The 16,208-nt window shown below is 46.7% G+C and overlaps 1 protein-coding gene across 2 annotated transcripts in view; it reads right to left on the reverse strand.

The window, feature by feature from the left end:
• Positions 1 to 4,324: 4,324 nt before the first annotated feature.
• The window catches only part of LOC310666982 (lysosomal acid glucosylceramidase-like), a 38,137-nt gene continuing 26,253 nt past the window's right edge, over positions 4,325 to 16,208 (reverse strand). For both annotated transcript variants that reach the window (XM_083418566.1, XM_083418567.1), the window contains 7 exons: positions 14,984 to 15,117; positions 13,037 to 13,209; positions 10,964 to 11,201; positions 8,224 to 8,451; positions 7,524 to 7,687; positions 6,073 to 6,198; positions 4,325 to 4,933 (listed from right to left, as the gene is read on the reverse strand). In XM_083418566.1, the coding sequence (XP_083274692.1) occupies positions 4,831 to 4,933; positions 6,073 to 6,198; positions 7,524 to 7,687; positions 8,224 to 8,451; positions 10,964 to 11,201; positions 13,037 to 13,209; positions 14,984 to 15,117 (1,166 nt within the window). In that variant the 3' untranslated portion in view covers positions 4,325 to 4,830. The remainder of the gene's footprint in view (positions 4,934 to 6,072; positions 6,199 to 7,523; positions 7,688 to 8,223; positions 8,452 to 10,963; positions 11,202 to 13,036; positions 13,210 to 14,983; positions 15,118 to 16,208) is intronic.

Below are 16,208 nucleotides of genomic sequence, written 5' to 3' on the forward strand. Positions count from 1 at the left end.
AAATAGCTGAGTTTTAGTTGGTTTAGCTGTGTGTGTACGTCACAATTCCATGGGTGCAAAGACACAAAATGTGCTATTGGTGGAGAAGTCAGGTTGCTTTTCTTTCCTTCTTTTAAAAAAAGTTTCTAGTCATTATGGTTGCAAGGGAATGCTTAAAAGGCAGTGCTTTTTTTCTTTGAAAAAATGTTTAGGGGTACTCTCATTTTGACTCAAGGAAAATCACCATTTTATAGTTTAAATCAGGAAAGATAAATACAGTAAATGGACAAAAGTACAAAGATTCACACAACCTTTAGGGGTATGCGTACCCCTGGGTACCCCCAGAAAAAAAGCACTGCTTAAAGGTTTTGGGGCAAGGTTTGCTGTAATCTCTGTAGGGTGACTGCATGCCTCCTTCCAATGAGCAGAACCAGAAGAAAATTGAACTAATTAAAATTACAGAGTACAGTGGAACCTTGGTTTTCGAATGTACAGTGGTGCCCCGCAAGACGAATGCCTCGCAAGACGGAAAACCCGCTAGACGAAAGGGTTTTCCATTTTTCAATGCGCTTCGCAGGATGAATTTCCCTATGGGCTTGCTTCGCAAGACGAAAATGTCTTGCGAGTCTTGAGATTTTTTTCCGCTCCCCAACCCCTTTTTCTAAGCCGCTAAACCGCTAATAGCCTTTTAGCAGCTAATCTGCTAATCCCTTAAGCCTTTAATAGCCGCTAATAGCTGCTAAACCGCTAATAGCGCTAATCCGCTAAGCTGCTAATAGGGTTGCTTCGCAAGACGAAAAAACCGCTAGACGAAGAGACTCGCAGAACGAATTAATTTCGTCTTGCGAGGCACCACTGTAATCCGTTCTAGAAGTCCGTTTGACTTCCGAAACGCTCGAAAACTGAGGATCAAAGGGCTGGCTGCAAAGTGAATGGGAAAATAATGAAAAACGTGCCTTAGAAGCCATTCGACTTCCAAGGTGCATTCAAAAACGTAAGCATTCACTTCTTTTAAACAAAGACATGTGCATTTGTTCTTTTATTTTCTGGTGATGAACTGGTTAAATGCTACATCCTGATTAAAGTAATGCCTGTCAAGTTCTCTTGTTGTAAAATAAAAATAAAAAAGTAAGCATTCACTTCTGGGTTTTCAGCATTTGGCTTCCAGAACGTTTGGCAACCGAGAGGTTTGAATGTTTTGCTTGTTTGTTTTTTAATGCAGGCCAAAGATGCAAAATGAGAGATGGAAATGTGGGATGTTATGAAAGGCTTAGAGTACAGTGGTACCTCGGGTTACAGACACTTCAGGTTACAGACTCCACTACCCAGAAATAGTACCTCGGGTTAAGAACTCTGCTTCAAGATGAGAACAGAAATCACGTGGCGGCAGCGCAGCACCAGTGGGAGGCCCCATTAGCTAAAGTGGTACCTCAGGTTAAGAACAGTTTCAGGTTAAGAACGGACCTCCAGAACGAATTAAGTTCTTAACCCGAGGTACCACTGTACATGTCTGTCCAGAGGCAAAGCAAGACTTAATTGTCTCTATCCAGCAAGACAGGTACAGAGAGAAAAACTCCCAGCGCTATGACAAATTCCAGCCCCACCTAGTGAGTAAACTAGGCAATTTTTATATTTTGGAAAGATGAGGGAGACTGCTTCCACACTGGGCAATTATTGTGGAGTCATACTTTGATCATATTATTATTTTTTATTATTACTCTGTGACTTTAACCCCTTCCAAAACAGCATTGTCGTTATATCCATTTCTTCTCTTAAAGGTAAAGGACGGTTAAGTCCAGTCGTGAACGACTCTGGGGTTGCGGCGCTCATCTTGCTTTACAGGCTGAGGGAGCCGGCGTTTGTCCGCAGACAGTTTTTCCGGAACATGTGGCCAGCATGACTAAGCCGCTTCTGGCGAACCAGAGCAGCGCACGGAAATGCCGTTTACCTTCCCGCCGGAGCGGTACCTATTTTTCTACTTGCACTGGCATGCTTTCAAACTGCTAGGTTGGCAGGAGCAGGGACCAAGCAACGGGAGCTCACCCTGTTGCAGGGATTCGAACCGCCAACCTTCTGGTCAGCAACCCCAAGAGGCTGAGTGGTTTAGACCACAGCGCCACCCCCTCTAAACTGCAGTGGAGGGGCAGGAATAATGACTGAGAGTTCACCAAGTGAGGAGAAGTATTTCATAGAATCATAGGCGTGGATGGGAACCCAAGGGTCATCTAGTCCAACCCCTGCAATGCACAAATCACAGCTGAAGAAGCCCTGACAGTTGGCCATCCGACCTCTGCTTAAAGCCATCAAATAATGTCCAGCCACTTTTGATTGATGGGGTCTGTGTGGAGAGGGTAACAACGTTCAGATTTTTGGGCATTGAATTACAAGAGGATCTGTCCTGGAGTGTCAACACAAGGGGGCTTGTGAAGAAGGCGCAGCAGAGACTGTATTTTTTGAGAATACTAAGGAAAAACCATCTTCCGCAGAAACTGCTGCTTGCCTTCTATCATTGTGCCATTGAGAGCGTGCTCACTTATGGCTTATGTGTGTGGTACGGAAGCTGTACTACCCAGGACAGGATGGGGTTGCGCAGGGTTGTTAAGGCAGCAGAGAGCATTGTTGGCTGCCCACTCTCCACCTTAGAGCAGATTTATGCCACAAGGTGCCATAGGAAGGCACTGGACATAGTAAAAGATCCATCGCATTCTGGTCACTGTCTCTTCGAGCTCTTGCCGTCGGGACGGAGATACAGGACGATGAAGACAAGAACGAGCCGTCTTAAGAACAGCTTCTTCTCCAGAGCGATCTCGGCCCTGAATGGGAAGCCCGGACTTTGAAAGTCATCTAATCTCCCTTGCTGTATTTTACTATATTTTTTAATTAGTGTTTTTATGGAGCAGCAAAGTAATTTCGTTGTCCCCGAAGGGGGCAATGACAATAAAGATATATTATTATTATTATTATTATTATTATTATTATTATTGAGAGTCCACCACCTTCCACCTTAAACATGGCCACTAATAACAACAACAACAACAACAATAATAATAATAATATTTACTTATACCCCACCCTCCCTGGCCAGAGCCGGGCTCAGGGCGGCTAACACCGGTAAAATTACAGTAAAAGCATAATAGGGGGGAAAAACAATTTAAAATACAAATTAAAATGCAATTTAAAATGTAGCCTCATTTTAGTAGTAGCTCATAGATCAAAACCATAAGGGGAGGGAAACATAAGGGTCAGACTGAGTCCAAACCAAAGGCCAGGCAGAACAGCTCTGTCTTGCAGGCCCTGTGGAAAGATGTCAAGTCCCGCAGGGCCCTAGTCTCATGGTACAGAGCATTCCACCAAGTCGGGGCCAGTGCTGAAAAGGCCCTGGCCCTAGTTGAGACCAATCTAACCACCTTGCGACTTGGGACCTCCAAAATGTTGTCGTTTGTGGACCTTAAGGTCCTCCGTGGGGCATACCAGGAGAAGCGGTCCCGTAGGTACGTGGGTCCTAGGCCGCATATGGTCCCAGTGAAAATCATGCCCCCTTATGTCAATGGTGGGGTCTGAGGAAAAGGCTGGGGCACATCTTCACCATATATTTAAAGCACATTTATAGCCATGGATTCCCTGAAAGGATCCTGGGAGTTGTAGTCCCCCCCCCCACAGAAAGGGGTGGGGTGGGGAGTGTTGTGCTTTAAATGCACGGGTGTGGAAGTGACCAGAAACTTAACCTGGGATTTCAGAAACCCGAAAGCAGAGTTGCGATTCCACTTGTGGTCAAAGCAGAACAGCAATGGCTGAGTGCTGCCGAACTGTCTAAAGCCTGGAAGTACCCACAGAGGGTAAAATACAGTGGTACTGCAGGTTACATATGCTTCAGGTTACATACGCTTCAGGTTACAGACTCCGCTAACCCAGAAATAAGTGCTTCAGGTTAAGAACTTTGCTTTGGGATGAGAACAGAAATCGTACTCCAGCGGCGTGGTGGCAGCAGGAGGACCCATTAGCTAAAGTAGTGCTTCAGGTTAAGAACAGTTTCAGGTTTAGAACGGACCTCCGGAACGAATTAAGTACATAACCTGAGGTACCACTGTAGACCAAAAGTGGTGCAGCACTAAAACTGCCATTACATTTTCAAAGCTAAGCAGGGTCTGGTATGGTTTCCAATTGGATGGGGGACCGTGTGTCGCGATAGGGTGGGGTTGGGCTAGATGACCCTCAGGATCCCTTCCAATGATCCCTTTTCAACTGGGAGATCCCCGAGGATATAGGCACGCTTGGGGGTGCGTGTGTGGAGGAGCCACACAGCTCTTGCGGATATGAGGAGGAAACACAGAGAGCAGGGAACGTGGCCAAGTGGGATCTTTTTTAATGCCAGAAGTCCGATGAGAAAAAGAATCACACATAACAACAACAACAACAACAGGCTCCTAAGCAGCAGGCAAAGAGAACACATAGTTTCCCTTTCAAATCTGGGCACCCATCCAGCAGGGCCTTCTTCATTTTATTTCATTTTATTTCGTTCAATCTGGGCGCTCTCATGCTCAGAGTGGTTTCCCTTCTTGCGCTGAGCAAGAGAACAAATTTCCGGTCGTTTCCTTCAGGTCTCGCTGCAGTCTGGCTCATTTCAAATGTGCGGCAGAAACAAAAGCGTCGCCACTTAAATCCGCTTTAAGTGCAAGTTCATGAGGTAGATCCCAAACCAGGCCCGGTCAGTAGTAGATTCACCAAGTAAGGCCCACTTGGATCTGAGAGGAAGCGAAGCAGGCCTCAAACCAGGCCTGGGTATCGTTGTGCATCGTGCTGAAGAAGCTCACAGTTTTCCGAGTGTGTGGGGTGAAATCCTGAGCGCTGGGCTCACTGGCGCTTCCACAGATAAGTCTGGATGGAGTTGGCGGGGATCTCGGTCAGAATAAGGCCATTCAGGTCGGAAATGGCAAAGGGGACGTTGAACCCGGAGCTGAGAAGGGGAAGGAGGCAAATTAAGAACGTGAGAGGAGGAATAAACAATACTTCGTAGCAGGACTGCATGGGTTGGTGTTCAACAATGACAGGGCTTTCTAGGTGGTGGCTCCCTCTAACTGGAATCTCCCTGGTGAGATGGGTCTCCCTCCCTCTCATTAACATTGAGGAGGATATTTTTTTAAAAAAAACAACAACAACACATTCCCCTGAACATTTCATGGCTGAAATAGACTGCTCTCAGAAGCCTTGAAATTAGCTTAAGAGGATTTGACTGGTTTTTTAAAAAATGTTTTTACTTTTCTGCATTATCTAATCTCTATTTTTTGGGGGGGGGCAGGGGGGAAACAGTCTCTGTACTGCTCCTATGTTTTGTAACTTTGATTACGTTTCTTCTCCCTGCATACAGATCAGAATGAGTGCTCATTAGTAGCACGTGCTGAAAAATAAAGACTGCTCTGGAAGAATAAGGCTGACCTATCTTTTAAAAAAAGGTTGGATTGACATGATATGGTCAACTGTGCTTTCTGAAGAGCTCACCTATCAGGCTAGACTGCCCCGCGGTGCCGAACTGTTACACCAATGCGCCGTTTCTCTCTTTGCTTTTATAGTGGACGCTCGGGTTGCAAAAGTGATCCGTGTGGGATGCTTTTTCGCAACCCGCAGCGTTCTGCGCACGACTGGGTTGTGATTCGGCACTTCTGCGCATGCGCAAATTCCACTGTCGAACAGCTCTTACTGTCAGGAAGTTCTTCCTAATGTTTAGGTGGAATCTTCTTTCTTATAGTTTGGATCCATTGCTCCGTGTCCGCTTCTCTGGAGCAGCAGAAAACAACCTTTCTCCCTCCTCTATATGACATCCTTTTATATATTTGAACATGGCTATCATATCACCCCTTAACCTCCTCTTCTCCAGGCTAAACATGCCCAGCTAAACATGAATGACTGCCGAAACCCGGAAGTAGTCCGTTCCGGTATTTCCGGATTTTGGCGGTCCGCAACCCAAAAAAACGCAACCTGAAGCGGCTGTAACCCGAGGTATGACTGTACTCTGCTTGCCACTGGCTTGTCTCCCTCTCTCAGTTCCCTGCTTGCAAGATCTGCCCTGTGCCTTCGACCCAAGTGCCCAACACTCACCGGTTAAGAACAACGACCACGGCAGCTCCGTCGGGGCGAAGTACAGCCACGTGCTCCAGGCTGCACCCGATGCCTTTTTGCACCACGCTCAGCCCAATGCGCTGGGAGCCTTCTGGAATAAATTTGCTGCGAGGAGAAAGAGAGAGGAGACAGAGAGTCTGATAACTGCCAGGTTTCAGCCAGGGAGTTCCTCATCAGAAGACGACCAGGAAAGCCTGGCCTTGTGGTAAGTGCTTGGGGACTTATTATTATTATTTTGGTAATTTTTTTTTTAAAAAATATTTTATTAAACCTTCCAAATTATGTAATAATTCATAATTCCAATCATACATACCATCTTGGCCCGAATATAAGCCGCACTTTCCCCCCAAAAAAATTCCGACCGTGAAAATTTAAAGTGTGGCTTAAATTCGCGACCTTACAAAAATTGGCTTTTACGATATGGCTGCTAAAACAGACATAAAGTCATACGGAACAAAGAAATGTTTTATTGCCAATTTGCGAGCTTGAGACTGTTGTGCAATCAATTCTAATGTCATCCATCGCTTTCCCCGTATTTTACAGTGCAGTACTGATTTTTTTATATGAATTTACGGTGCTACGAACAGGTGTTTAACCCACTGGTCAGTCCTCTCTAGCACCCGTAGGATTCTCTTCTACATATGCCATTTGCAGGTGTGAGTGCCTGCGGAATAGCAATCTGCGGTTTTAGCTACTGTTTTCCAAATACAGTGGTACCTCGGGTTAAGTACTTAATTCGTTCCGGAGGTCCGTACGTAACCTGAAACTGTTCTTAACCTGAAGCACCACTTTAGCTACTGGGGCCTCCCGCTGCCACTGTGCCTCCAGAGCACGATTTCTGTTCTCATCCTGAAGCAAAGTTCTTAATCTGAAGCACTATTTCTGGGTTAGTGGAGTCTGTAACCTGAAGCGTATGTAACCTGAAGCATATGTAACCCGAGGTACCACTGTACTAGATATATGGAATATGGTAAAATAAAACCACTATTTTATTCCTTGAATTTAATTTTCTTTTCTTTTCCTCTCCAATTTTAAGGGAGCAGCTTATATTCAGGCATTGTCGTTTTCTCTCCCCCCCCCCCTTGAATTTTAAAGATGCGGCTTCTTTGCGGGTGTGGCTTATATTCAGGCCAATACGGTATCATTTTGTTGTTGTTACACATTTTCTTCTTGACTTCCTGTCACCCCTTCCCTCGTGCTTTTATTATTATTACATCTATATTTATTTTCTAAGCTCCCAAAGTCCATTCTCTACGTTCTTCCGTTGCTCCTATCTCAAAGCCTGCGCGTGATTTCGTATAAGAATGATAGTCTGATAGGTAATCCAGTAAGCGCTGGTTGGGTGATTTGAACCCAGGACCCAGGCCAGGCCTCTATCCAGTACACCACAAGGGCAGCAAACATGCCAGCTCCAGGCATCAGCGTCTCACCTGAAGTGACCCATGTGGTAGAACATCGGCTGCTTATAGAAAATATCGTTGCCCGCATCCACGATGATGGGGCTGTCCACAAAGTTCTTGACCCAGTTGGGTCCGCCTTCCAGATCCAAGGCCAGGTTCCAGTCGATCCAGCCCGTGACGTGTTGGTTAAGGTTCTGTAAGGAGAAGCTGCTAGGTTTTAACTGCAAAGAGTCAGAAGGGTCATCTGTGGCTCCGATCTGGTGGAACGCTCTGTCACAAGAGACTAGGGCCCTGCGGGACTTGACGTCTTTCTGCAGGGCCTGCAAGACAGAGCTGTTCCACCAGGCCTTTGGCCAGGGCACAGCCTGACTCCCTCCTTTGGCAATCTTCACAGAACTCTAGCCCAATGGTTACCATAAATTTGATTTGAATTAGTTTTATAATGAAATGATTTTAGAATGTTGGTTTTTTTATTGTTGTTAGCCGCCCTGAGCCCGGCTTCAGCTGGGGAAGGCGGGATATAAATACAAATTTTTATTATTATTAATTATTATTATTATTATTATTATTATTATTATTTAATCCAAACCCCTGCAATGCAGGAATCTTTTGCCCCACGTGAGGCTCGAACTCATAACTCTTGAGATCAAGAGTCTTGCTGGAGGGGAGAGGAGAGAAGGAGCCAGGGCGGCCCAAACCACCTCCCCACCCCGGCCACCACAGGTCCTACCGCCAAAATGTTGCGGCTGTACTGGTTCCCCCGATCCCAGGAGCCGAGGACTACGTCCCTCTCCCAAAAGTGTGACCCAGCGCAGTTTTCGGTGGAGATAATGAAGTAATCCGGGAAGAGCTGATGGGTGATTCCTACTGTGCTGGCGATGGGGGCAATGAAGTCCAGGTACCAGTGGACGCCAATGCCGTGGACGTAACGGTGAGCCGGGCTGTCTCCGCTCAGCACCTAGCAGAAGAAGAGAAGGAAGCGTCAGTTGATCATCGAGCCAGGGGGAAGAAATGCACACGGACAGAGAAAGAGCAGCAAGAATACTTATTGCACAGTATTGGAAGACACAAGAGCTACCCACGCTGGAAGAATGGCAGATGAAAGTGATGAACTATATGGAACTGGCCGAGATGACTGGCAGAATCAGAGACCAGGCAGAAGAGACGGTGAAAGAAGATTGGAAGAAATTTAAAGATTATCTACAAAAATATTATAAGATCAATGAATGTTAAAATGACATCAGATTGAATTTAAAAGGTTATTAGTATAAAAGCCTTAAAGTGTAAAGATTTAAGGATTTAATATTTTAAAGAGATCAAGTTATATAAAAATGTTAAAACTATGACAAGGACTAATTGAGACAGAGGATAGGGATTTGCTGATCGAATAAGTGATTTGGAATACAGGGAGGGAGGTTTGGGGAAGTCGTGAAATAAGTAAATGAAAGAACTATTATAAAGATGGAATTGTTTTTATTAACGTTTTTTCTTTTCTGATTCGTTTTGTATTATGTTGTTGTTTTATGTGTTCTTGTATTGTGTAACTTTTGTTTTTTGTTTTCTTTTTTAGTTTAGTTTTGTTTTATATTTTGTGTAAAAAACTTAATAAAAAAATATTATAAAAAAAAAAGAGAAAGAAAGGGAACAGCAACGTCAGGACGTCGCATCTGGCAACCCACAATTTTCGTTGGCGCCTCTGATTACTGCCAACCTCTGTAGGGGAGGAAGGGGGGCATATTAATTCAAAAAAACAAAAAACCTGCAGGGGGAAAAATCATTTAAAAACATACACATTATTATTATTATTATTATTATTATTATTATTATTATTATTCAGGGGGGAATCATATTCAAAACATGTTCAAGTACCGTATTGGCCCAAATATAAGCCGCACCCACAAATAAGCCGCACTTTCAAAATTGAAGGGGAGAAAAGAAAAAGAAAATAATACCCGGGCTGCTTCCTGGGGGAGCTTTGCTGGCAACATAAGGTCGCGAATATAAGCCACACTTTAACTTTTCACAGTCAGAATTTGGGAGGGAGGGTGGGGAAAACGTGGCTTATATTCAGGCCAATATGGTACATATCTTTCCCCCCCCCTTTCCTTAACGTGTGGGCCGCTCTAGCCCCGCCACATTGTGGTAGAGGAGGACTGCTTTGCTCTACCACAAAGTGGCACGGCTAGAGCAGCTAGCTCTTCTTTTTCTTCCTTTGCTTGACGTGTCAGCCGCTCTAACCGTGCTGCTTTGTGGTCGAGCAAAGCTGTTCATCTCTAACACAAGGTGGCGCTTTGGTGTGATGCACCAATGCAGGTCTACAACAAAGTGGCCCGGCTAGAGCGGCTCACACGGCAAGGAAATAAGGGAAAACAACAACAATTTATTATTATTATTATTATTATTATTATTATTATTATTATTATTATTATATTTATACCCCGCCCTTCCCGGTTTAAAAACCGGGCTCAGGGCAGCTAACAGCAAATATAAAACAATGATTAAAATGCGACTTAAAAACAACATAAAAACACATAATGCAGTATCAATGTCAATAAAATTCAAAAATTCAGGGTCTTTTTTTTGTGGGGGGGGGGGCAACCCAGTCAGGAAACATCAAATGATCACCAGGGCTAACTGGCCAAGTTTGTCCTACTAGGGCCAGCAAGGAGACCAGGGAAGAGTATAAATGTGGGGTCCCAGAAGGGTATCTTCATAAAAAAAGGAAAGGGAAAAGGGAACGGAGAATCATGCTAATTCAAATTGAAGGCCAGGTGGAATAGCTCTGTCTTACAGGCCCTGAGGAAGGAGATCAAGTACTTCAGCTCTAGCAGTGCTACTTTCACACCAAAACGCCTCCAGTGGGCCGAAAGCAGCAGTGGCGGGGGGGGGGGGCAGGCAGGGGAGGGCATAGCTGTCAAGCGTCCCTTATATAGCGGGACAGTCCCTTATCCCAGCGCCATGTCCCGCTGCTGTCCCTTATTGATGATGTCCCTTAAATTTTCCGGGTTTCAAAGGACGCAGCCCCTCTCCCTCCCTGCCGGTCAGGGAGGAGAGAGGCTCCAACTGTGTTGCTTGGCTGCGTTGCTCACCCAATAAGGAGTCTAAGAACGACTGGGGGGTGGAGCTTGCATGCCTTGTGCCGATCAAATCGGCCGCGTTGCCTGGGGACTCGCCTTTGCTCAGCGCTTCCCAGCGGAGAGGGGACGGTGGTTTCCCTTGCTGCATCCCCTTTGCCGGGTTGCTGCGCTGTGGGAACCACCGCTTGAGGCTTTGTTTGGCTGCTGGCTGGGCTTTCTGCCTTTGGCTTGGAGGGGCTCAGAAGTCGAGCATACCTGTGCTCTGAAAATCCCTTATTTTGGCTGCTGAGCACTTATTTTCGAGGCTGCTGGTCCTTTATTTTCAAATCCGCTATGGGGGAGGGAGCTTACTGGGACCTCCTTTTTTCAAATAAAACACCGTGCGGTACTCACCACTTTGGCCCAGCTAGGCAAATGTATGCGGTTGTCATCCAGGATTATGAGCCGGGTATCCTTGTAGGAGCTGTTTGCCAGGGCAGGGCCCAGATCCAGAGCAATAAAGTCCCGCTGCTGCTCAGCTGTGAAGCCCAGACACTGGAAAGGGTAGTTTTCCAGAAGTCCCGCGCTAGGTTCATTTTCCGCCGTCACCGCCCAGAAGGTCACATTCCGCTTGGCGTATTCATCCAGGAACCTGGCAGAGGGACGGGGGGAATATACCTGTTGCTTTAAGTGAGACTGCCTCGAAACCTTCGATTCTAAGCAACCATACTAAGGTATAAATCTGTGGTGCGGCTGCCTTTCGAATGCCGTGTTCGGTTCTGGTCGCTTCAGAAACAATACTGTAGGGTTGGAAAAGGTTCAGGGGAAAAGGGTAACGGAAATGAGGAAGAAGCAATTGTCTGGGACCTTTTAGTTTGGAGAAAAGACAGAAGTTTATGAAATTTACACCTGGCATGGGGTAAGTGGGCAGAGCAAAGCTTTTCTCCCTCCTTCCTATCAGAAGAACTTGTGGACGTTCAATGAAGGTTAAAAGCTGGAAGTTTGAGGTGAGGACAGATCAAAAAAAGGACTTATTCATGCAGGGCTAATGATGGAGCTTGCTCCTACACCAGGCAGTGACCGGCCACCAACCTAGATGGCTTTAAAAGAAGATTAGGCCAATTCAAGGAGAAGGTTGCAAATGGCTAGCAGCCACAATGGCTAAGATTGCTGACAGGAGGCAACAGCCAGGCTGGCCCAAGTCAAAAAAACTACGTAGATGGGTAAGGTAAAGGTAAAGGGATCCCTGACTATTAGGTCCAGTCGTGGCTGACTCTGGGGTTGCGGCGCTCATCTTGCTTAACTGGCCAAGGGAGCCGGCGTTTGTCCGCAGACAGTTTTTCCAGGTCATGTGGCCAGCATGACTAAGCCACTTCTGGCAAAACCAGAGCAGCACACGAAACGCCGCTTACCTTCCCGCCAGAGCGGTCCCTATTTATCTACTTGCACTTTGACGTGCTTTCGAACTGCTAGGTGGGCAGGAGCAGGGACTGAGCAACGGGAGCTCACCCCGTCACGGGGATTCGAACCACCAACTTTCTGATCAGCAAGTCCTAGGCTCTGTGGTTTAACCCACAGCGCCACCCGCGTCCACGTAGATGGGTAGTACGTGGCTGTTTTCTTTCTTTCTACCAGGCCTAGAGACTACTCTGTGTGTGTGTGTGTGTGTGTTTAAATGAAAGCTCACAGCCCCTGGCCAATGAAGGCCCTCGCACACATGCCATGGCTGGCAGCCTCTGGACTAGATAGCCAAGGGCTTTGGCTTAGCACGAGGCAGCTTCGTACGTCCATCATCACAACAAGGTCGGTCAGACTGAGAGACTCAGCGACTGGGCCAAGCCTTCCCAGTGGGGATGTGAATCCTGGTCTCCCAGAGTCCCAGAGCACCATTAATCCACGCTCAGTGGTGGAGGAAGGGGGAGGTGCGGTCTGCCCCAGGTGTCATCACTGGAGGGGGGTCCAACAACATGAGTTTTTTAGAGAGCCAGTGTGGTGTAGTGGTTAAGAGCGGTAGTCTCGTAATCTGGGGAACCGGGTTCGATTCCCCGCTCCTCCACATGCAGCTGCTGGGTGACCTTGGGCCAGTCACACTTCTCTGAAGTCTCTCAGCCCCACTCACCTCACAGAGTGTTTGTTGTGGGGGAGGAAGGGAAAGGAGAATGTTAGCCGCTTTGAGACTCCTGAAGGGGAGTGAAAGGCGGGATATCAAATCCAAACTATTCTTTTTAAAAAATTGGGCTCATGAAACTTTTTAGGAGTGACGTGGTGGCTCCTGAAAAGGCAGCGTGGGACTTGCGCCTGCCTACCGCCTCCCTATAGCTGAGGTGGAGGCGTCGGAGAGGCTCGCCCTGTCCGCATGGGCACGGATCGCCCTGCCACCGGCGGCAGGACACACCCCCGCACCAGGCACCCAAGCGGCTAGCTAGGCCGCTGTCCACGCTCTCTCTCTCATCTTCGGTCCCTTCCCTCCGCTAATACCGATTTTACCTGACAAAATAGTTGGCCCACGCCTTGTGGTAGCGGTCTCCCGCCTGCCCTTTGAGGGACCCCTTCCCTTTCCACGCATTGCTGGTTTTCATCCAAAGCGGAGAGGACCATGGGCTGGCCATAAGGGATAAGGGTTTCTTAGACATAGCCTTGGCACGGTGAACGAGGGGGATCTGTGGGTAGAAAGAGAGCAAGGAGCCGGTGAGGAAGATTTCAGACAAAAGGAGCTGAAGCTCCGGTTATTCCTTCAAAAAGTGCAACTAGTTTGATTACAGCTCAAGGCCGGTGAGGAGATTTCACCCCTCGCATATCCAAGAATCTCCTGAGGAGTCTGCTGATTCTGCAGAGAGGAGGAGGTGTGTTCTGCTCTCTACTTATTCTGCTTCAGCACCACGTCAGTCGGCCAGTGAGTCGGTCAGTCAGTCAGTGTGTCGGAGAGAGATAGTTCCAGAGAGAGATTGTGTGTTTAGATAAGGTTGCTGCTAAGAGCAGCTGCAGACACTCAGTGCGGTTTAGCATTCATTTATGCTTAGGCTCATTTAGCTCTGTATATAGTTGTATAATAGTTGTAGTTATAAAGAGAATATTCTACAGAGCTGCTCTCCGAGTTGTTTATATACTCTGCTGTACTCTGCTGTGCGACGACTGTCTACCTGCGGAAGTGAATCTGGTGCTCACAACTCTAAGCTGTGAGTCCACAGCACTTTGACCTGTTCCTGTGCAGAAGGTGGTCTCTGGAAGTGCTACCCAGCTCGCCTAGCCCAGTCGGGGCTGAAGTGGATGAGTCCAGTTAGTGGCACTGGCTCAAGGGCGATGCTGACAGCCGGAAGGACGCCTCTGCATATTCTAGAGCAAATCCTTTTAAAACCATTTTTGGGGGTGTTGCCATATCATCATAATCATCATCAGGTTCTACTGGTCAAACCAAATACAGGTTACAGCGCAAAACAAAGAAAGAAACAAACAACGGGTCTCACAAACATAATATAGCTCATATGATGAAAACATTATAATCCACAAATGGCAGAAAACTTAGGGCACCAGACAGGACTCTTGGGCTTTCCTGAGTTGAGAAGCTTTTATTGCAAACTTTGCTGTGTTAAACATAACCAGTTTGTTCGAACTGAAGGCAGCAGGGAATTGATTTTATCGACATTGGCTGCCGTATCTGAAAAATAAAGTCCCGCTGCAGGTCATCCAGGGAGAGGGTGGCCCAGGGACAACAAGAGTTGAATTTCAGCAACATCTGGAAGACCAAAGATGTACCCCGCACCTGATATAAATTAAATAAACACCGACAACTGGGAAATACTGGCCTGCGAGCGCTCCAATTGGAGAACAGCCTTTACCAAAGGTGCCATGGGCTTTAAAGACGCTCAAACTCAGGACGCAAGGGAGAAACGTGCTAAGAGGAAGGCACGCTTGGCAAACCCTCACCGTGATCAACTCCTGCCTGGAAACCTATGTCCCCACTGTGGAAGGACATGTGGGTCCAGAACTGGCCTCCACAGTCACTTGCGGACTCACTGTTAAAACCGTGTTTATGGAAGACAATCTTACTTGGCTACGAGGGATTGCCAAAGAAGAATATAAATTAAGCAAGATAAACGAAGAAGAGAAGAAGAGTTTGGATTTGATATCCCGCCTTTCACTCCCCTTCAGGAGTCTCAAAGCGGCTAACATTCTCCTTTCCCTTCCTCCCTCACAACAAACACTCTGTGAGGTGAGTGGGGCTGAGAGACTTCAGAGAAGTGTGACTGGCCCAAGGTCACCCAGCAGCTGCATGTGGAGGAGCGGAGACGCGAACCCAGTTCACCAGATTACGTGACTACCGCTCTTAACCACTACACCACACTGGTTCTCTGCCTCTGCCCACAAGGGAGGAAGGCTGCAGCCGCCACCCCCTGCCTGCCAACCCTCCGCCACCTCCGTGGCCGCCCCACTCACTTTCAGTTTGATGTCCTCGTGAACCAAGCTGAAGTTCTTCAGCTCAAAGTCGTACGGCGAGTCGGCATAAGAGTACGGGCGCACGGAGAAGTCACAGCTTGCCATGGGCATGCGCAAGAGGTTGTACTCGATTCCTGCAGGTGTGGAGGGAGAGAAGACCACCTTATGCCAAATCAGAGCACCGATCCATCGAGCTGAGTGCTGCATCAAGCTACAGGTAAAACTCGGAAAATTAGAATATCGTGGAAAAGTTCATTTATTTCAGTTATTGTTGTTGTTTAGTCGTGTCCGACTCTTCGTGACCCCCTGGACCAGAGCACGCCAGGCACTCCTGTCTTCCACTGCCTCCCGCAGTTTGGTCAAACTCATGCTGGTCGCTTTGAGAACACTGTCCCACCATCTCGTCCTCTGTCGTCCCCTTCTCCTTGTGCCCTCCATCTTTCCCAACATCAGGGTCTTTCCCAGGGAGTCTTCTCTTCTCATGAGGTGGCCAAAGTCTTGGAGCCTCAGCTTCAGGATCTGTCCTTCCAGTGAGCTTTATTTCAGTAATTCAACTTAAAAGGTGAAACTAATATATGAGATAGACTCATGACATGCAAAGCGAGGTCCAATATTGGTCTATTTGCAATCCTTGTTTTGCTGATTTCGTTTAATATTCTAATTTTCTGAGATTGTTAATTTGGGGTTTTCATCAGCTGTACGCCATGATCATCACAATTATAACAAATAAAGGCTTGACATACCTTGCTTTGCATGTCATGAGTATATCTCATATATTAGTTTCACCTTTTAAGTTGAATTACTGAAATAAATGAACTTTTCCACGATATTCTAATTTTCCGAGTTTCACCTGTATATTCTATCTTTATCACCAAACTCCGAATATAATTGCACATTGTATTAATTAACATTATTTTTTAATATATTAGTGGCCATGTGATAATTTTAGCTTATAAATTTTATTGTTTAATGTCTTAACTTGTATATTGAGGTACTTTTATAGCTCTGTTTAGAGTAGGTAATGTCTTGATAATATAAATGTTTTAAGTTTTTTGTATCAATCCAGTATATTTTCTTTTAATTGTTGAATGATTCTGTGTACATTGCGGCAGCCTTTGGCTATGTGCAATAAAACTGACTGACTGACTGTGAGTCTCCTGGAAGCTGCTGGACTCCAGCTCCCACCAACCCCCAGCCAGCATGGCCAATGGGCAGGGCTGATGGG

This window comes from Podarcis tiliguerta (assembly GCF_965153285.1).
Source record: "Podarcis tiliguerta genome assembly, chromosome: 16".
In the NCBI taxonomy this organism is placed as follows: Eukaryota; Metazoa; Chordata; class Lepidosauria; order Squamata; family Lacertidae; genus Podarcis; species Podarcis tiliguerta.